This window comes from Crinia signifera, chromosome 5 (genome assembly GCF_055691185.1).
Source record: "Crinia signifera chromosome 5, ASM5569118v1, whole genome shotgun sequence".
NCBI classification, from domain to species: Eukaryota; Metazoa; Chordata; class Amphibia; order Anura; family Myobatrachidae; genus Crinia; species Crinia signifera.
The window spans coordinates 2452431-2474414 of record NC_139221.1 but is presented as its reverse complement, the minus strand read 5'-3'; the positions used below and the strand labels follow the sequence as shown (position 1 = coordinate 2474414).

At 46.6% G+C, this 21984-nt stretch overlaps 2 protein-coding genes across 6 annotated transcripts in view; one reads left to right on the top strand and one right to left on the bottom strand.

Moving 5' to 3' along the window:
- LOC146079846 (uncharacterized) overlaps positions 1-6272 on the top strand; it is a 214461-nt gene extending 208189 nt beyond the window's left edge. The window contains exon 14 of the mRNA XM_083186495.1: positions 5996-6272. Coding sequence (XP_083042621.1) covers positions 5996-6207 — 212 coding nt within the window. The 3' untranslated portion in view covers positions 6208-6272. The remainder of the gene's footprint in view (positions 1-5995) is intronic.
- An 8209-nt stretch (positions 6273-14481) lies between these two features.
- LOC146079845 (uncharacterized) overlaps positions 14482-21984 on the bottom strand; it is an 82711-nt gene continuing 75208 nt past the window's right edge. For 4 of the 5 annotated variants that reach the window (XM_083186485.1, XM_083186484.1, XM_083186487.1 and 1 more), the window contains exon 5: positions 14482-20462. In XM_083186485.1, coding sequence (XP_083042611.1) covers positions 18454-20462 — 2009 coding nt within the window. In that variant the 3' untranslated portion in view covers positions 14482-18453. The remainder of the gene's footprint in view (positions 20463-21984) is intronic. The other variant, XM_083186488.1, reaches the window with a different exon arrangement.

Here is a 21984-nt window from a genome sequence, read left to right as displayed (position 1 = left end):
GCTGTACCCTGCAGTGGGAATGCTTGTGATGACTGTACAGTCACCACATCCAGGAAGTAATCACAGCAGACAGTAGACAGAGAAGAGCTATAACGTTTTCGTGCTGTACTGCTGTTTACATTCTGCTACCATGCCCAGTTGGACAGAGGAGGAGATCAGGGAACTCCTCCGAATTCGTGGGGAAGAAGAAATCATGTATCAGATGACCGGTACGGTAAAGGATGCTGCAATATACCGTAATATCAGCAATATGATGGCAGCATCAGGATTTATAAGAACCACTACGCAAATTATAAATAAGCTGAAGGCATTGAAATGCTTATTCCACAATGTACTAGACCGGAACCGAAGCGGCTCTGCACGTAGGGAGTGGTTGTACTTAGACCAATGCATGGTAGTTTTCGGGCATTCTGCACTTGCTAATCCAGTAGCATTATCATCTAGCCTGGCAGCAGCCGAAAGTCGTGTGTGTGCAGAACAAACATTAACCCCACCTGTGGAGCCAGCCTAGTCCACAACATCCACTGTTTAATGAGGACATGCTGCGACTGCAGACCCCTGAAGTGATCCCTGAAACTCAGAATGAGGAAGTGGAAGAAAATCAGGCATGAAATCAGCAGAGACATTGGCTCTGTCTGCCATTATTGCAACACTGATCAGACCACTCCCCACCCCCTCCTTTTGTTCTCTCCAAACGTCATCAGTGTGGGCCTGTGGGGGCAGAAAAGTCCATTCTATATGACAGCCCAGGTTTACTATGGGTTTAAACGGGTTGCTTAAATGGGTATATGTGAATGTGACAAAAACGGCATTTAAATGGCAAATTACTGTTTAAGAGCTGCAGTGGGAAAGGGTCTTTATAGCTCTTACCCATTTAAAGACCCATTTACAAATACCTGGTCTTTACCCATTTAGGCAGTGGGAAAGCAGCATGACATATTATATAGCTGCAGACACAGCTATGGGAGTCTGATACACCTAATGCTGCATGGAATATTGCATATACAGAAGTCAGGGAATGTAGCCGTGTGCAGAGCGACATATCCTGATACACCTAATGCTGCATGGAATATTCCATCGAAAGAAGTCAGGGAATGTAGCCGTGTGCAGAGTGTCAGATCTGATACACCTAATGCTGCATGGAATATTGCATATACAGAAGTCAGGGAATGTAGCCGTGTGCAGAGTGTCAGATCTGATACACCTAATGCTGCATGGAATAATCCACCTACAGAAGTCAGGGAATGTAGCCGTGTGCAGAGTGTCAGATCTGATACACCTAATGCCACATAGAATATCCCATCGAAAGAAGTCAGGGAATGTAGCCGTGTGCAGAGTGTCAGATCTGATACACCTAATGCTACATGGAATATTCCATCTACAGAAGTAAGGGAATGTAGCCGTGTGCAGAGTGTCAGATCTGATACACCTAATGCTGCATGGAATATTGCATCTACAGAAGTCAGGGAATGTAGCTGTGTGCAGAGCGACAGATCTGATACACCTAATGCTGCATGGAATATTGCATATACAGAAGTCAGGGAATGTAGCCATGTGCAGAGTGTCAGATCTGATACACCTAATGCTACATGGAATATTGCATCTACAGAAGTCAGGGAATGTAGCTGTGTGCAGAGCATCAGATCTGATACACCTAATGCTGCATGGAATATTCCATCTACAGAAGTCAGGGAATGTAGCCGTGTGCAGAGTGTCAGATCTGATATTGTGGAACTCTGCATGGAATATTCCATCTACAGAAATGAGGGAATATAGCCTTGTGCAGAGATACAGATCCTGATATACATAATGCTGCCTGGAATATCCCATGTACAGAAGTCAGGGAATGTAGCCGTGTGCAGAGATACAGATCCTAATACACCTAATGCAGCATGGAATATTCTATCTACAGAAGTCAGGGAATATATCCGTGTGTAGAGACTGATCCTGAATGTCATTATCCGGTGTCAACTGGTTGATCTATAGGGTGACATTTAACGAGACCCGAAAATGTGATTTTTGCGATTTATTCGCCAGAAACGTCCGAAATCGTACTTTTTCCCGAATTCGCATATTTAATAAGATGCGAAAAATGGCAAAAACCGCTGATTTTGCTGCGAAATCGCACATTCTGAAAGTGCGATTTTTAGTCGCGCCGGAACTCGCATCCAGATGTTTTCTCATTATAAAGTATACAAATCGCATATTTAATGAGATGCGAAAACAGGAAAATGTTACTAAAATTCACCACACATGCAGACCAGGTTCTGACAGGCGAATTTGCATGGTCCTGTCTTAAAAAAATGTGTAAAAGTTAATTTTATTTTTTTTAAACAGCGTGAGGTCCCCCCTCCTGAGCATAACCAGCCCCGGGCTCATTGAGCCGGACCTGGTTCCAAAATATAGGGGACCCACATATTTTTTGTTCCCTGTATTTTTGGAACCAGGTCCGGCTCAATGAGCCCCGGGGCTGGTTCTGCTCAGGAGGGGGGACCTCACGCCATTTAAGAAAATTTTTTTTTTCACAAATTCGCACATTTTCATGACTAAAAATTGCACATTATCGCACCATATCGCACTTTTTTCCCCGGAATACGCACCTAATTAAATATGCAAATTTGCATAAAAAATTTTGATTTTAAACATGTGCAATAATGGGCAAATTTAAAAGTGACTAAAAATCGCATCCTATTAAATGACACCCATAGTGTATAGAGCTGGGGTAGCCAACCCTAGTCCTCGAGAGCTACCAACAGTGCAGGTTTTGCAGGTCTCCTCACAGAATCACAAGTGAGCTAATTAGCTCCATCTGTGGATCTTCTAAAATGCGTCAGTCATTAATGAGTGCAGCTGTGCAGCAGCTAGGTTGTCTGGAAAATGTGAACTGTTGGTAGCTCTCGAGGGCTAGGGTTGGCTACCACTGGTATAGATACACAGTAATAGGTTGAGAGGTTTAAAAGGTCGACATTCAAGAGGGCAAAATGATCTAAAGGTTGAAATAATTTTTCACATTTTTTTTTTTGGGGGGGGGGGGGGAACTTTTCCATATTTCACCATCTTCGTCGGCATAGAGGGAGTATATAATAGTGTGCCAAGTGTGGCGGGACACCGTGCCTGAAGCATGGCAAGCAAAACGAGCTATGCGTGGGCACGCCTTACACTCATTGAGGGTCCATGTCAACAAGTGTCCACCTTGACACCCAAGACATGTGCGAATCGTATGTCTTCCTTTTGACCCTGGTGACCTTTTAACCCTGTGGAACCTACTAGACAAAGTATCAATCAACAATCCCATTATCGCATACTTATAATAGTCACAAGTTTTATGACCATCAGTAATGACTAAGGTTATGATTTAGAGATACCGCTCATGAAACGTATACTGAATGATATTTGCAGCTGGTCGTAGGGAAGATGTTCCACTTGTGCTCAGTGCATACACGGTATTATCGGGATAAACATGATTTATGTACTTACTACATGACCTGCGTACTGTGTGGACTTGTTTTGTTCCTTATTGCAATAAGAAGCTTCTGGTGACCCTAAGGAAACACTCACCTTTTGCCCAGACTAAATATGGCTGATACAACTGTAGTTATACTGTAGTATGCATGATCTAACCACTTTGTACAGGTCTACAGAAGGGAGCGCGGGGGCATACATGTGGTAGGACAATGACCCACCGCAGAAGACAACAGAGGATTGCATCCAATGCTACAATGAGTTCAACATGTGACCTTTCTATGATTATTGACCTTCAATGTATACTTTGTGTACAGTTATTATGCCACAGTATTTTTCATTGTGATATTTATAAAACTGTACACCTCTTACTCTGAAGTTCAGAGCATTCTCTATAGAAGTTTGGGGCAATGCGGATGCAAACTGGTGGTGCTTATACTTAATATATGGAATAAATTGCTCTTTTTGTGGTTATCACCATGCAATTGTGTATTATACTTTGCTGTAAAAGTATGAAGCATGCAGAGCTACACCTAACGCTGCATGGAATAGTCCATCTACAGAAGTCAGGGAATGTAGCTGCATGCAGAACTACACCTAACGCTGCATGGAATATTCCATCTACAGAAGGCAGGGAATGTAGCCGCATGCAGAGCTACACCTAACGCTGCACGGAATATTCCATCTACAGAAGTCAGGGAATGTAGCTGCATGCAGAGCTACACCTAACGCTGCATGGAATATTCCATCTACAGAAGTCAGGGAATGTAGCTGCATGCAGAGCTACACCTAACGCTGCACGGAATATTCCATCTACAGAAGTCAGGGAATGTAGCTGCATGCAGAGCTACACCTCACGCTGCACGGAATATTCCATCTACAGAAGTCAGGGAATGTAGCTGCATGCAGAGCTACACCTAACGCTGCACGGAATATTCCATCTACAGAAGTCAGGGAATGTAGCTGCATGCAGAGCTACACCTAACGCTGCATGGAATATTCCATCTACAGAAGTCAGGGAATGTAGCTGCATGCAGAGCTACACCTAATGCTGCACGGAATATTCCATCTACAGAAGTCAGGGAATGTAGCTGCATGCAGAGCTACACCTAACGCTGCATGGAATATTCCATCTACAGAAGTCAGGGAATGTAGCTGCATGCAGAGCTACACCTAACGCTGCACGGAATATTCCATCTACAGAAGTCAGGGAATGTAGCTGCATGCAGAGCTACACCTAACGCTGCACGGAATATTCCATCTACAGAAGTCAGGGAATGTAGCTGCATGCAGAGCTACACCTAACGCTGCACGGAATATTCCATCTACAGAAGTCAGGGAATGTAGCTGCATGCAGAGCTACACCTAACGCTGCACGGAATATTCCATCTACAGAAGTCAGGGAATGTAGCTGCATGCAGAGCTACACCTAACGCTGCATGGAATATTCCATCTACAGAAGTCAGGGAATGTAGCTGCATGCAGAGCTACACCTAACGCTGCACGGAATATTCCATCTACAGAAGTCAGGGAATGTAGCTGCATGCAGAGCTACACCTAACGCTGCACGGAATATTCCATCTACAGAAGTCAGGGAATGTAGCCGTGTGCAGATGGACAGATCCTGATACACCTAATGCTGCATGGGGGTATATTCAATGCCCTAATGGTGAGCTATGACAGCGAAAGGTGGCGATAGCTCGCCGTCATTGTATTCAACTTCCTCCTTTTCACCCACTGTTTCCACCTCACCTCAAGGAACAAGCGAGGTGGAAACAGCGAATGTGGTCATTAAAAGGGTCGTACATTAAATATACTTTGAAGGCAAGGATTCCTTGTTTTCAGCTAGAAAAAACCATCCTTGCCATACAAGCCCTCTCACTAAAGGAACTGAATACCATCCATGGAATATTCCTTCTACAGAAGTCAGGGAATTACACCATGTGCAGAGTGGCAGATCCTGATACACCTAACGCTGCATGGAATATTCCGTCTACAGATGTCAGGGAATATAGCCATGTGCAGAGAGACAAATCCTGATACACCCAATCCCGTATGGTAATATTCCATCTACAGATGTCAGGGAATATAGCCATGTGCAGATCAACAGATCCTGATACACCTAATGCTGAATGGAATATTCCCTTTACAGAAGTCAGGGAATTACACCATGTGCAGAGTGGCAGATCCTGATACACCTAACGCTGCATGGAATATTCCGTCTACAGATGTCAGGGAATATAGCCATGTGCAGAGAGACAAATCCTGATACACCCAATCCCGTATGGTAATATTCCATCTACAGATGTCAGGGAATATAGCCATTTCTAGATCAACAGATTCTGATACACCTAACGCTGCACAGAATATTCTATCTACAGAAGTCAGGGAATATAGCCGTGTGCAGAGCGACATAGCCTAATACACCAGATGCTGCATGGAATATTCCATCTACAGAAGTCAGGGAATGTAGCCATGTACAGAGCAACAAATCCTAATACACTTAATGCTGCATGATTTATTATATCTACAGAAATCTGGGAATATAGCCGTGTACCGAACTACCGGATCCCGATACACCTAACACTGCCCAGAATATTCCATCTACAAAGTATATTCCATCTACAGATGTCAGGACATATAGCCGTGTGTAGAGCTACAAATAATGATACACCCAATGCTGCATGGAATATTATATCTAAAGAAGTCAGGGAATGTAGCAGTGTGCAGAGTGACAGATCCTGATACACCCAATGCTGCATGGAATATTCCATCTACAGAACTGTTTTTTTTTTTCATTTTATGCATACATATAATATATAAAAATATAGAATTCAAGATAGTGAATCAAAGAAAATAAATAATTGGTTTAATACGTATGGTTGTGGTGTATGAGTCTTCATATTTTTTATCCTGACTAAGCCGGATATGTGGCGAAATGCGCATTGGCATGTCTGGCTTCTGGTGTTGGTGAAATTAGATAGATAAGTTATCTTGAATAAGGGAGACATTTACCTTAGAAACAGATTGCTAGCCGTGGCATAAATGCAGACAGTGTATACCGCATCCCTCTGACAGCACTGCGGCACAAGGTTAATCACTGAGGTGCGAGGTGTAACAAAGAGGCATGGGACAGATCCAGCACAGGGACCCCCACACCCGGGACTACATCTGCATGTTGGTGGCTTTGATGTTCTATAAATGTAGTGTGATATTTATATGAACAATTGAAATATCTCTATCACGTTCTACACGAATAACAATAGCAATCAGCCTATACAACGTGACTGTAGTTTTGTACCATTTTTTGTACCAGTTTTCATGCACCTCAGTCACCAATCACTCCCGGGGCGCAGCCCGGTCTGTGTGCAGCACGTGTAGGGGAGGAGCAGGAAGAGGCAGGGCCACAGCATTTGTGTAACTATCATCATCATCAATGGGTGCTGCTCTCACTGTAGGAGCTGCTGCTGGATTTGTGCAACTGACCACACCCCCTCTACCCTTGGACATGCCCCTTCCCGCAGTTATGCAGATTTTATGCATGAGATGTTGGAGGGTATGTAGACATATGCACATCATACAGAAGTGACTAGTGCTGCAGCTTTTTGTATTGGAGATACCAAGCAGCCGCAGCGGTCCTGTGGCTGATACACTGTACTACATTCTTTCAGTTTAGTGATTGTAACAGGACTAATTCATTAAATTATATAAGACCGCATGCAGCATCTGTGTAGTGCATACCCTCCAGCTGTTCATATCTGGCCAGCACATAACCCAGCAAAAAAGAACTCTGGATTCTGGGTCTCCATCTGTCCATTGAATGTATAGGAAAGAAGACGAGGCCATGCCCCTTTGGTGCACAGACTGGCAATCCTGGAAAGTTCTCAGGAGTGCCACTGCCTGTGCTCCATCCTGCCGGGCAGGGCCACTGAGCTGAGCTCTGAGATCAGAACTGCGCTCAGCTTCAGCCGCTGCCCAGCTCCATCCTGCTGGGCAGTGCCGCTGAGCTGAGCTCTGAGATCAGAACTGCGCTCAGCTTCAGCCGCTGCCAGCTCCATCCTGCTGGGCAGTGCCTCTGAGCTGAGCTCTGAGATCAGAACTGCGCTCAGCTTCAGCCGCTGCCCAGCTCCATCCTGCCAGGCAGTGCCGCTGAGCTGAGCTCTGAGATCAGCCGCTGCCCAGCTCCTTCTGCCCGGCATTTCCCCAGCTGTTTGTAACATCACTCCACCTAGCCGGGTTGCCGGGGGCAGGGCCAGGCAGTGGCTGATGGAGTGTTCAGTGGTGCTGTCTGGACCCGAGAATTAGCACTCCCCAAAAAAACCCCATCCAGTGGGGAGCGCTCTCTAAAAAGAAACACCACTGAAGGGGTTTATGGCAGCCATGTCACTGAATGGGCGCTTGGTGCCAAAATTCAAGTCGCCAAGCACTGAGTGTTTAAGTCAATTTTCTGCGGTTTGCGGGTGCCATAGCCCTGGACTCCTTCTGGTGGCTGCAGCACCCCTGTGGGTTCGGTCCCCCAGCTCTGCAGGGTGGCGGCCAGTGAGTCAGGTGCCACTGCTGTCTTGGGTACTGGGAAGCAGGTTTCCAGAGGGCAGTGGTTGGGGAGTGTGCTGCAGCATGGTCCACTTCTGGATGCTGTTTGAGCGGGTTTGCCTGTTAACCCCTGCTGCACTGGAGGTGGGACTCAGTGGCCGCATCACATAACCTTTGGGCAACGGGGATAATGATATCACCATGACAGAGTCCAGGAACCATCTGTGTTTCATTGCTGCCCAGTTATCCTTGGTGTCCAGTGGGGGTGAGCTGATCTGACAGCTAATTGAGTCAACCTCTCAGTTTTGTGTTTTATAGCTAAAAATGATAAGAACTGTAAAAGTGATAGAGGGTTAGTACCTAGAAGGACTCAGATGTCAGCAGCTAATGGATCCTCAAAATAAGAGAGGCAATAGGTGATGATATCTTACCCCAAACTACACAAAGGAAGGCAGAATCAGCTAGGTGTAGGCCCCCATACTAGTGCACGGAGCTGCCACAGGTCTTTCTCTTATTTGGTCTAGTACTGCCATATTCAGGAATCTCTCCTGGCCTTCTGCCATGTTCCTCATCTACTGTTTGTTTAAAGTTCAGATTCAGAATATTTTTCTAGGGCCCTTATTAACTCTGCTCATCTCTGGCCCTGTAGTAACTCACTTCACGATGCATGTACTTTATGAGCCCACATCACTCTGCGGCTGACTGTACTCAGCACTCCTGTTCTCAGTCCATTATCTGGTTCTCCTGCAAGTTTTCAGCACTTCTGTCATCTGCTTGAGACCTGAGGAAGACTACAGTTGTAAAGATAAATTGCCCACCATGGGGAAGCATCCAGCAGGAGAGATGTGTTGCCCATCATGGGGAAGAATCCAGCAGGAAAGATGCGTTGCCCACCATGGGGAAGAATCCAGCAGGAAAGATGCGTTGCCCACCATGGGGAAGAATCCAGCAGGAAAGATGCGTTGCCCACCATGGGGAAGAATCCAGCAGGAAAGATGCGTTGCCCACCATGGGGAAGAATCCAGCAGGAAAGATGCGTTGCCCACCATGGGGAAGAATCCAGCAGGAGAGATGCGTTGCCCATCATGGGGAAGAATCCAGCAGGGAAGATGTGTTGCCCATCATGGGGAAGAATCCAGCAGGAGAGATGCGTTGCCCATCATGGGGAAGAATCCAGCAGGAAAGATGCGTTGCCCATCATGGGGAAGAATCCAGCAGGAAAGATGCGTTGCCCACCATGGGGAAGAATCCAGCAGGAAATATGCGTTGCCCACCATGGGGAAGAAGCCAGCTGGGAAGATGCTTTGCCCATCATGGGAAAGAATCCAGCAGGGAAGATGCATTGGCCATCATGGGGAAGAATCCAGCAGGGAAGATGTGTTGCCCATTATGGGGAAGAATCCAGCAGGGAAGATGCTTTGCCCATCATGGGGAAGAATCCAGCAGGGAAGATGTGTTGCCCATCATGGGGAAGTATCCAGCAGGGAAGATGCTTTCCCCACCATGTGGAAGAAGCCAGCTGGGAAGACGCATTGGCCATCATGGGGAAGAAGCCAGCTGGGAAGATGCATCGCCCATCATGGGGAAGAAGCCAGTTGGGAAGATGCATTGGCCATCATGTGGAAGAAGCCAGATCGGGAAGTTATGTTGCCTATCATAGGGAATGTGAGGAAACCATCCTTAGCTGAGAAGGTGGTTACCTTCGAGGGATTCAATTAGTTTGGACAGACAAGACTATATAAAAAAATTATGACAGCACAACACCGTAAGATCATCACATGGTAAAGGATAATTGGAAGCATAGATCCTCCAGAAGCCTCTTGCAGTCAGCCCCCTGAAATAGCAATCTCAGTAATCTGCAGCCTTACCATTTCCGTTAGCTACACAGTCCTGTGTCCCCCAGCCTGATTTACTGGCTCACACAGACCCTGCCCTGGTAGGGTTTCCTCTGATGTCTGGTATACATGATCATCCAGAATAGAATGCAGACCATTGAGAAAACTGCACTTTTATATCCCTGGCTGGCAGATCCCCCTTGGTGCCACAAAGTCTACTTAGGGGGTTGGGTCAGATATTATAATGTTATGACAGCCAGTATATTGCTGGAGGGGATCCATTGTACATGCTCTGGGAGGTCTAACCTGTTATCTCCCATATTACTGCTAACCTAGATAAATAGGCATTGTTCTGTTAAGCTCTGTACACACGGTGTAATATTGATTTATGGACACTTTTGACTCAAAGCACTGGAGATATTGACTAAGCGATTTTGTCTAACTAATGATAGTCTGTGTGTGAGGACCCCAGGTTCATATGTACAATTATTCTCACCTGACGCTCATCTCCACATTGAGAAAGGCAGCGTTTAAAGCTCTACACGGTGCCCTGGGGTCACACGGTTCTCGGATCACACAGGAAGGACAGATTAGCAAGGTCCAATGGCACCTTTTTATTACATTAACACTAATTATGCATGTTAACCGTAACCACACTAATGTACTTATATATACAGGTAAATTAACATTGAACACAGGACCATACTAACCCCACAAAGCAAAAGAGCCCCTTCCCCTAGACCAGTGGTAGCCAACCCTAGCCCTCAAGAGCTACCAACAGTTCACATTTTCCAGACAACCTAGCTGCTGCACTCGTTAATCACTGACACATTTTAAAAGATAGACAGATGGAGCTAATTAGCTCACTTGTGATTCTGTGAGGAGACCTGCAAAACATGCACTGTTGGTAGCTCTCCAGGACTAGGGTTGGCTACCCCAGCCCTAGACCATGCATTCCCAACCACGGTCCTCAAGGCACACCAACAGTGCAGGTTTTAGTGATATCCAGGCTTGAGCACAGGTGACTTAATTAGTACCTGAGTGATTCTGATTAAACCATCTGTGCTGAAGGCTGGATATCACTAAAACCTGCACTGTTGGTGTGCCTTGAGGACTGTGATTGGGAAAGCCTGCCCTAGACAGTCAGTAGCCACCTAAGGGTATACTTGCATTGGGTGACTCCTGCAGGATAGCGGTTCCTGGAAGGGCAATGGTGATCTGGTTGCGAATACCAGCCGCTTTTCCTGAAGGTGTGGGGTCCTGGCTGCTCGGCCTGCTTGTGAAGCTGATGCTCTGGAGGAGCCTCAGTTTCCTCCACCTGCCCCATTATGACAGTGACCCTGAACAGCTGTGAAATTCCCACCCAGAGCTGCTGCTTAAGCCCATTTCATACCTCAGTTCTGTGCAGGGATTGGCCACTGGGCCCACCCACAATAAAATAAGTAATGATCAAAAAAAAGTGCATATTTCATATAATAATTTAATTTCATAAGGAAAAGCGATCCATATAATAATCTTATTGCTCAGCTCTGAGATTAGCAGATAGGATGGCAGTTTGAAAAAGTAGGCCTCAAAAAGCACATAATGGCAAAGAGGTGTAAAATGGAATTGTCCCTGGGCCTGCCCACCCACCCGTAGGTTGTAATAGGACATTGCGCACTTGACAAACCAGTCATTTACTCATTTCAGCCAGAGGGACTGCTAAACCTGTGACTGAAATGACTGGTTTGTTTGGGCCCCCACAATAAGGTACAGACTGACTGATGTCATCATTCGCCATCCTAATCTTCACTCTCATCAGTGTGTACATCCTTGGAGTCATCATCATCACACAATATCAGTTCATCACTGCTGGAATCCTCCATGAGCGATGTCTGTGTTCTGCGCTGGAATTGGTGGGACAGGTCCTCATCATCATCATCACACAATATCAGTTCATCACTGCTGGAATCCTCCATGAGCGATGTCTGTGTTCTGCGCTGGAATTGGTGGGACAGGTCCTCATCATCATCATCACACAATATCAGTTCATCACTGCTGGAATCCTCCATGAGCGATGTCTGTGTTCTGCGCTGGAATTGGTGGGACAGGTCCTCATCATCATCACACAATATCAGTTCATCACTGCTGGAATCCTCCATGAGCGATGTCTGTGTTCTGCGCTGGAATTGGTGGGAAAGGTCCTCATCATCATCACACAATATCAGTTCATCACTGCTGGAATCCTCCATGAGTGATGTCTGTGTTCTGCGCTGGAATTGGTGGGACAGGTCCTCATCATCATCATCATCACACAATATCAGTTCATCACTGCCGGAATCCTCCATGAGCGATGTCTGTGTTCTGCGATGGAATTGGTGGGACAGGTCATCATCATCATCACACAATATCAGTTCATCACTGCCGGAATCCTCCATGAGCGATGTCTGTGTACTGCGAGGGAATTGGTGGGACAGGTCATCATCATCATCACACAATATCAGTTCATCACTGCTGGAATCCTCCATGAGCGATGTCTGTGTTCTGCGCTGGAATTGGTGGGAAAGGTCCTCATCATCATCACACAATATCAGTTCATCACTGCTGGAATCCTCCATGAGTGATGTCGGTGTTCTGCGAGGGAATTGGTGGGACAGGTCCTCATCATCATCACACAATATCAGTTCATCACTGCTGGAATCCTCCATGAGCGATGTCTGTGTTCTGCGCTGGAATTGGTGGGAAAGGTCATCATCATCATCACACAATATCAGTTCATCACTGCTGGAATCCTCCATGAGCGATGTCTGTGTTCTGCGCTGGAATTGGTGGGAAAGGTCATCATCATCATCACACAATATCAGTTCATCACTGCTGGAATCCTCCATGAGCGATGTCTGTGTTCTGCGATGGAATCCTCCATGAGCGATGTCTGTGTTCTGCGATGGAATCCTCCATGAGCGATGTCTGTGTTCTGCGCTGGAATCCTCCATGAGCGATGTCTGTGTTCTGCGCTGGAATTGGTGGGAAAGGTCCTCATCATCATCACACAATATCAGTTCATCACTGCTGGAATCCTCCATGAGTGATGTCTGTGTTCTGCGCTGGAATTGGTGGGACAGGTCCTCATCATCATCATCATCACACAATATCAGTTCATCACTGCCGGAATCCTCCATGAGCGATGTCTGTGTTCTGCGATGGAATTGGTGGGACAGGTCATCATCATCATCACACAATATCAGTTCATCACTGCCGGAATCCTCCATGAGCGATGTCTGTGTACTGCGAGGGAATTGGTGGGACAGGTCATCATCATCATCACACAATATCAGTTCATCACTGCTGGAATCCTCCATGAGCGATGTCTGTGTTCTGCGAGGGAATTGGTGGGACAGGTCCTCATCATCATCACACAATATCAGTTCACTGCCGGAATCCTCCATGAGCGATGTCTGTGTTCTGCGCTGGAATTGGTGGGAAAGGTCCTCATCATCATCACACAATATCAGTTCATCACTGCTGGAATCCTCCATGAGCGATGTCTGTGTTCTGCTCTGGAACTGGTGGGACAGGTCCTCATCATCATCACACAATATCAGTTCATCACTGCTGGAATCCTCCATGAGCGATGTCTGTGTTCTGCGCTGGAATTGGTGGGAAAGGTCCTCGTGATATTTGTAGTTCATTTTTATGAACATCATTTTTTCAACATTTTGAGGAAGTAGCCTCCGACGACGATCACTCACAAGGTTCCCAGCAGGGCTGAACACACTCTCCGAGTACACACTGGAGGGTGGGCAGCTTAAGTAATACGGTACTTGTTTCCTAGAAGGGCGCCCACGATTTTGATCTAAGGCATCGCAAGAAAAAAAATTGCGTCGGTCGCATCGCATGCGGCCAAAAAAATTGCATGCGATGCGACCGACGCGATTACCGCGATTTTACATAGGGAACAATGTTAAATGGCCCAATTGACCCGATTTCACATAGGGAACAATGTTATATGGCCCACAGACCCCAAATAGCCACCCTGGGCCCCCCCAATTGTTAATGCCACCCCACGATCAACGTCAACCCAAAGTGTGGCGAGCGCAGCGGTACGCGTCCTCCGACCTTTTCATACCCCCACTATCCACGTCGGCGTGGAGTTGAGAATAGAAAGTGTGGCGAGCGGACACGGAACACGCTCCCGAAGCGTGGCGAGCGGAAACGGATTACTTAACATGTATTCTGCGTCCGCTCGCCACGCTTCAGGCTTGTATTCCGCGTCCCCTCACCACGCTTCGGGCTCGGTGCGCTCGCCACACTTTCTATTCTTAACTCCACGCCGACGTGGATAGTGGGGGTATGAAAAGGTCGGAGGACGCGTACCGCCACCCTTCGCGGGCTCGCCACGCTTCGGGTTGACGTTGATCGTGGGGTGGCGTTAGCATTGGGGGGGCCATTTCACACTTCAGGGTGGCTATTTGGGGTCTGTGGGCCATTTAACATTGTTCCCAATGTAAAATCGGGTCAATTGGGCCATTTAACATTGTTCCCTATGTAAAATCGGTAATCGCGTCGGTCGCATCACATGCGATTTTTTGGCCGCATGCGATGCGATTGACGCGATTTACATTTTACCATGCATTTCTATGTAAAATCGTGGATATCGCATCGGTCGCATTGCATGCCATTATAATGGCATGCGATGTACATGCGATGCCCACGATGGGCGCCCTTCTAGGAAACAAGTACCAGTAATACAAAGCCAGCCTGTACAAGGGCCTTCATATTGCCTTTATTTCTTTCCAGTATGTGAAAGGACTCTCTAACATGCCTACAATGACACTGTCCTGAAACTAGTCCTCCGCTAACCTCTGGCAACCCTTGATTTACAAGTCCAGCATATTTTGCGCATGGCCTTGTTTGATCTCCTTAAATTTTGCAAGTTGATTCTCCAAAAGCCTAATTAAGGGAACCATCTGGCTCACACTAGCAGTCTCTGCGCTCACTTCACATGTGGCTACTTCGAAGGGTTTCAGCACCTTACACAGCACTGATATGAGTTTCCAATGTGCTGGGCTAAGGTACACCCCCCTCCTCTCCCAAAGTCATGGCTTGTTGTATAGCTGTGAATGGCTTTCTGCTGTTCTTCCATCCACTGAAGCACATACACGGTGGAGTTCACCTTGGTGGCACCTCCTGCTTTAGCTGATGAAAGGGCAGATTAAATTCCCCTTGCAGCTGCTGCAATCTCCTACACGCTGTTGCGGAATGCCCCGAAATTTTTCGTGCAACCCACAGCATCACTTGCATGCCATTGTTGTTCCTTAAAAATGCCTGGACCACTAATTTGATCGTGTGAGTAAAACAGGGGATGTGTTCAAATTCACCCAGCTGTAATGCTCTCACGATATTACTGGCGTTATCTGAAATGATAATTCCTGAGGAGAGTCCAAGTGGGGTAAGCCATGTCGCTATGACATCTCTCAGTTTTTCCAAGAGGTTCTCAGTGGTATGCATCTTAGTAAAGCTGGTGATACATAGAGTAGCCTGCCTAGTATGAATGAGCTGGTGATGCTTGCTAGATCCTACTGCTGCTGCTGGAGGGGATTCAACCACCCAGTGGGCTGCCACAGTCATGTATTCCTTGGTCTGTCCACTGCCACTTGTCCACATATCCATGGTTAAGTGGACACTGTCTTCAATCCCACTTTTCAGGCCATGGATTACTTTACACTTAATTGGTACAGCTCAGGAATGGCTTTCCGGATGAAATGGAACAGAGATGGAATCTGGTAACGGGGACACTCAGCCTCCATTCATTTATGGCAGATATTGGATACACATCCAATACTATCCTGGCAGTCATGGCTTCGGTGATCCGCTGTGCCACTGGGTGAGAACTGACATACTTGTTTTTCTCGCCAAGCACTGCTGAACAGTCAGTTGTTTTTTCTAAGTAGTACAGTGGGTTTTCTTGGGACACTTCTGGGTTGAAGAACTACCCCCAGCAGCAGCAGCAGTAACAGAAGGCCTTTCGATCAAGGATTCTTCTGCAGAATCACGGAAAGGGGAGGATTCTTCTAGCACAAAAGTAGCATCAGAAGAACCATCCCTGAATGCATTGTCCATCACGGGGGAAGAATCCAGTATAGAAGATGCGTTGCCCATCACGGAAGAATCTATTAGTGAAGATGCATTGCCCATCACGGGGGAAGAATAAAGTATAGAAGAGGCATTGCCCATCATGGGGGAAGAATCCAGTATAGAAGAGGCATTGCCCATCATGGGGGAAGAATCTATTAGGGGAGATGCATTGTCCATTATGGGGAAAAAATACAGTATAGAAGAGGCATTGCCCATTACGGGGCAATAACCCAGTAGGGAAGATGCATTGCCCATCAAGGCGGAAGAATCCAGTATAGAAGAGGCATTGCCCATTATGGGGGAAGAATCTATTCGGGGAGATGCATTGTCCATCATGGGGAAAAAAATACAGTATAGAAGAGGCATTGCCCATTACGGGGCAATAACCCAGTAGGGAAGATGCATTGCCCATCACGGGGGAAGAATCCAGTATAGAAGAGGCATTGCCCATCATGGGGGAAGAATCTATTAGGGAAGATGCATTGTCCATCATGGGGAAAAAATCCAGTATAGAAGAGGCATTGCCCATTACGGAGGAATAACCTAGTAGGGAAGATGCATTGTCCATCACGGGGGAAGAATCCAGTATAGAAGAGAGGCATTGCCCATCATGGGGGAAGAATCTATTAGGGAAGATGCATTGCCCATCACGGGGGAAGAATCCAGTATAGAAGAGGCATTGCTCATCATGGGGGAAGAATGTATTAGGGAAGAGGCATTGCCCATTACGGGGGAATAACCTAGTAGGGAAGAGGCATTGCCCATTACGGGGGAATAACCCAGTATAGAAGAGGCATTGCCCATCACGGGGGAAGAATCCAGTATAGAAGAGGCATTGCCCATCACAGGGGGAAGAATCTGTTAGGGAAGATGCATTGCCCATTACGGGGGGAATAACCCAGTAGGGAAGATGCGTTGTCCATCATGGGGGAATAACCCAGTAGGGAAGATGCGTTGTCCATCATGGGTGAATAACCCAGTAGGGAAGATGCTTTGTCCATCATGGGGGAATAACCCAGTAGGGAAAAGGCATTGCCCATCAAGGGGCATCTATTAGGTAAGAGGCATGGCCCAATACAGGGGAAGATCCAGTAGGGAAGATGCATTTCCCATTGCAGTAGCAGACAGTGCATTGGCTAATGCTACCTGGGTATTAGCATCTACCTTCAGAGAAAAGGTTCCTGGACATTCACTTAAAATTTGCAATTATATGATTTACAAAATGAAATACTTTGTCCCAATAAGAAGTGTCTTTGAGATATGAAATAAATCACCACAATATGATTACCGTGATAAGAGAACAAAGACTGGTGCAACCAAAGTTATGATTAGGGTAATAAAGTTTATTACACATTAAGTTAACATTCCACTATGTCAGTATGGTCAGTCCTTCGGCCCTGTCATCGTAGAAGACCTTACCAGACAATCACTGGCCAGGATTATTAGTAATGTCTGAATAGTGCACTATAAGCCTCAGCAAGGACCTCTCCCTATATACAGTAGATGATCCTACAACAGTGAAATGCGGAGATCTGATGGTGAAATGCGTTTGTACTTATGGAGTACAGGTGACAAAGATGCCGCTGTTTCTGGGACACATAATACAGTACATGCTGATTATCTCCTGCTCAGCCGATACACTGCTATTACTTCAATTGCTAAATATTCTAATTATCAGTGTTCTCTACTTTTTATTTAGATCTGAAATTGTCCAGTAGACATCCATGGGGTGACACAGGATGGAATGCATGTATCTGCAGCTCTGCACCTTCTCCTGTTGTGGTAATGGTAGGCGGGTTAGCTCGAGCACAGGCCGTGAATACAAGGAGGTGTGCCTGCACCTGGGAGAATACAGAGTGTTCTCTGTGCACAAATATAATCACGCTGGATTCTGCCCCTGATGCCAGATCAGCTAAAGCAAAGCAGGAGAAATTCCCATGAACTGTGTCTGTCCGGCATTAGAGTGGATCTATTTGGCTCCTCGTTTTTCAGTGTGTGTTTACGAATGTGTTTGTGGGTGTTAGTGCGTGTGCATGGACAGCCTAGATGGGCCAAGCGGTTCTAATCTGCCAACATATTCTATGATGATAAAATTGGATTTATTAGGGTCAATTGTTGCTTGCATGAGGTAGCCACAGACCACAGAGGGATCCTGTGTGGGGTGGAACAGTAACATGTCAGGAAGACACATGATAAGTATATGACAACAGGCAAATATTGCATATAACTGAATGGTGGCAATATACAGAGGTCACCAGCCCAGAGAAGTGGCCACCACGCTTCATTGTATGAGGACCACTTATGTAAGTCCAACACAGGACACAACTTATTAGTGGCAGCGAAGGCAGAATAAATTAGCAGGAAAGGACTGACCACAAGAGAACAAGTAGCACCTCAATGTTGTGCCTGAAACACCCCTTAGTACATGTGAATAGAATGTTCTAGACCTTATCGCAAACTAAAAGGAGCTCTCTGAACTGGGCTCTGAAGATCCAAGTGATCTGGGCTCTCAAAGTTTAGGTTGTTCAACTGCTAAGTTCTTCTTGTGCGATTTCTGGTGCTTAACGAGCGTTGAGCTTCTGCTGAATCGTTTTCCACACTCCAAACAAGAGTACGGCTTCTCCCCACTGTGGATGCGTAGGTGTATGGCAAGGTGAGAGTGCTGGATAAAGCTTTTGCCACACTCTCTGCATGTGTAGGGTTTCTCCTTGGTATGGGTTCTAGTGTGGGTCACCAGGTAAGTACTGCGACTGAAGCTCTTCCCACACTCCGCACAGGTGTAAGGCTTCTCACCCGTGTGGGACCTGACATGGTTGTTGTAATCTGAGGCCTGAATAAAACTCTTCCCACACTCCTCACAGGTATAGGGCTTCTCCCCAGTGTGAATTCTCTGGTGGCGGATAAAAGCGGATTTGCATGGACAGCTCTTGCCGCAGTAGCTGCAGATGAAAGGGGATCCCTTATGTGTCCTCTGTGGGGAGCTGTAGGCTGGCACATGGTCAGTCCCAGGCTGCACATCTGTGTTTGGGTAGGAGCATGGTGGATCCATCACCTCACATTTGGTGATCTCATCATTTGCTGGGGTGAAGTCAGATTTCACCTCCCTGATAGTGCCTGGACCTGGTGACTGGTTGCACCTGTCCGGGGGAAGGGTCTCGTTTATTTCATTTTCCTCCTTAGGGGGAGAAGAGATGACCACACTCTTTTCAGTGTCCAGGTCTTTTATTTCACTTTTCATCTTCTCCGGGGGGCAGATAGCGGTCTCCGGATCAGTGTGGCCTGTGCCTTCTGCACTCTCCTTACAGGGATGCTGGGACTTCTTCTTCCATAACAACTTCTTTTTATGTGGAAGTTCAGTATTGTTCCCAGCTACTCCTTCATAAACGAGATACTTTTCTAGCATGATTCGTATTGGCTTGTGCGTCATCTTCTTCCCCCCTCTGTAGCGTTTCCTGCAAGTAACCACCGGTGGGTGGCATCTTGGTGTCTCCTCTGTCTCTGATTTGACACGTAAGGGTTCAGCTGCTGAAGGAGATTGACCCAGTCCTTTTGCATTTGCTCCCCAGGTGGGTGGATGGTTCTGTGTGAAGGTCCACGTGGTGTCTTCCCCATTCTTCTTCTTGCACATGTGTAGCGTCTTCCTGCGATGAGACTTCTTGTGTTTCACCAGGGTGGAACTGCGGCTGAAGCTGTTGCCACACTCAATGCATATATAAGGCTTCTCGCCACTATGGATGCGGAGATGTAGGGAGAGGTGAGAGTGCTGTACAAAGCTTTTCCCACACACATTGCAGGTGTAGGGCTTCTCCTTGGTGTGAGTTCTAGAGTGGGTCACCAGGTAAGTACTACGACTGAAGCTCTTCCCGCATTCCGCACAGGTGTACGGCTTCTCACCTGTGTGGGACCTGACATGATTGTTGTAATCGGAGATTTGAATAAAAGATTTACTGCAGTCCGTGCACGAATAGGGCTTCTCCCCAGTGTGCGTTCTCTGGTGGCGGATGTACGCAGAGTGACACGGGCACGTTTTCCCGCACTGTAAGCAGATATAGATTTTTGCGTTTGATTTTCTCTTAAAGTTTGATTCCGCATTGACAAATGGATATTGGTTGGCAACTACTTCTTCAGCCAAACTTGCCTGAAAATCCAGCTGGTTGCAGTCTTTTACAGCGGTGTCGGAGACAGTAGATGTGGAGAATGCAATATTCAGGTTGTCAGAGGTCCCGCTGGAGTCGCGATTGGATTTAGGTTTCTCTGCATCAGCTCTGGAACAATTATTTGAGGTCTCTGTTGCGAGGCTCCGGAGATGTGCGATTATACTGGTGATGTCACTGGGGCTCCGATCACCCTGGTTGACTTTGTCCAGCGAGTTGGAGGAAGAAGTTGCCTGGAGACTGTTAGAGCTGCACATCTCCCAAGCAGAGTCTCGAGTAAAGCATGAGGAGAGGTCGGGATTCATAAGCGGAAGAGAATGAGATGACACCGGGCCGTTCTGGCTGGAGCTCAGGGATCTGTTATCTATCAGGGGAAACAGATGACAACATTTCAGGATCATATAATGCCAGTATTGTCACAGCATCCAACAAAAACTTTACCCCTAGGAAACTACTGTGCATCACCGTACTCCTGGAATACTACTGTGCATCACCCCGATAGTAACCGTACTCCTGGAATACTACTGTGCATCACCCAGATAGTAACCGTACTCCTGGAATACTACTGTGCATCACCCCGATAGTAACCGTACTCCTGGAATACTACTATGCATCACCCAGATAGTAACCATACTCCTGGAATACTACTATGCATCACCCAGATAGTAACCGTACTCCTGGAATACTACTGTGCATCACCCAGATAGTAACCGTACTCCTGGAATACTACTGTGCATCACCATACTCCTGGAATACTACTGTGCATCACCCAGATAGTAACCGTACTCCTGGAATACTACTGTGCATCACCCAGATAGTAATCGTACTCCTGGAATACTACTGTGCATCACCGTACTCCTGGAATACTACTGTGCATCACCCAGATAGTAACCGTACTCCTGGAATACTACTGTGCATCACCCAGATAGTAACCATACTCCTGGAATACTACTGTGCATCACCCAGATAGTAATCGTACTCCTGGAATACTACTGTGCATCACCGTACTCCTGGAATACTACTGTGCATCACCCAGATAGTAACCGTACTCCTGGAATACTACTGTGCATCACCCAGATAGTAACCGTACTCCTGGAATACTACTGTGCATCACCCAGATAGTAACCGTACTCCTGGAATACTACTGTGCATCACCCAGATAGTAACCATACTCCTGGAATACTACTGTGCATCACCGTACTCCTGGAATACTACTGTGCATCACCCAAATAGTAACCGTACTCCTTGAATACTACTATGCATCACCCAGATAGTAACCGTACTCCTGGAATACTACTGTGCATCACCCAGATAGTAACCGTACTCCTGGAATACTACTATGCATCACCCAGATAGTAACCGTACTCCTGGAATACTACTGTGCATCACCCAGATAGTAACCGTACTCCTGGAATACTACTGTGCATTACCACGATAGTAACCGTACTCCTGGAATACTACTGTGCATCACCCTGATAGTAACCGTACTCCTGGAATACTACTGTGCATCACCCTGATAGTAACCGTACTCCTGGAATACTGCTGTGCATTACCACGATAGTAACCATACTCCTGGAATACTACTGTGCATCACCCTGAGAGTAACCGTACTGGAATACTACTGTGCATCAACACGATAGTAACCGTACTCCTGGAATACTACTGTGCATTACCTAGATAGTAACCATACTCCTGGAATACTACTGTGCATCACCACGATAGTAACCGTACTCCTGGAATACTACTGTGCATTACCACGATAGTAACCGTACTCCTGGAATACTACTATGCATCACCCAGATAGTAACCGTACTCCTGGAATACTACTGTGCATCACCCAGATAGTAACCGTACTCCTGGATTACTACTGTGCATCACCCAGATTA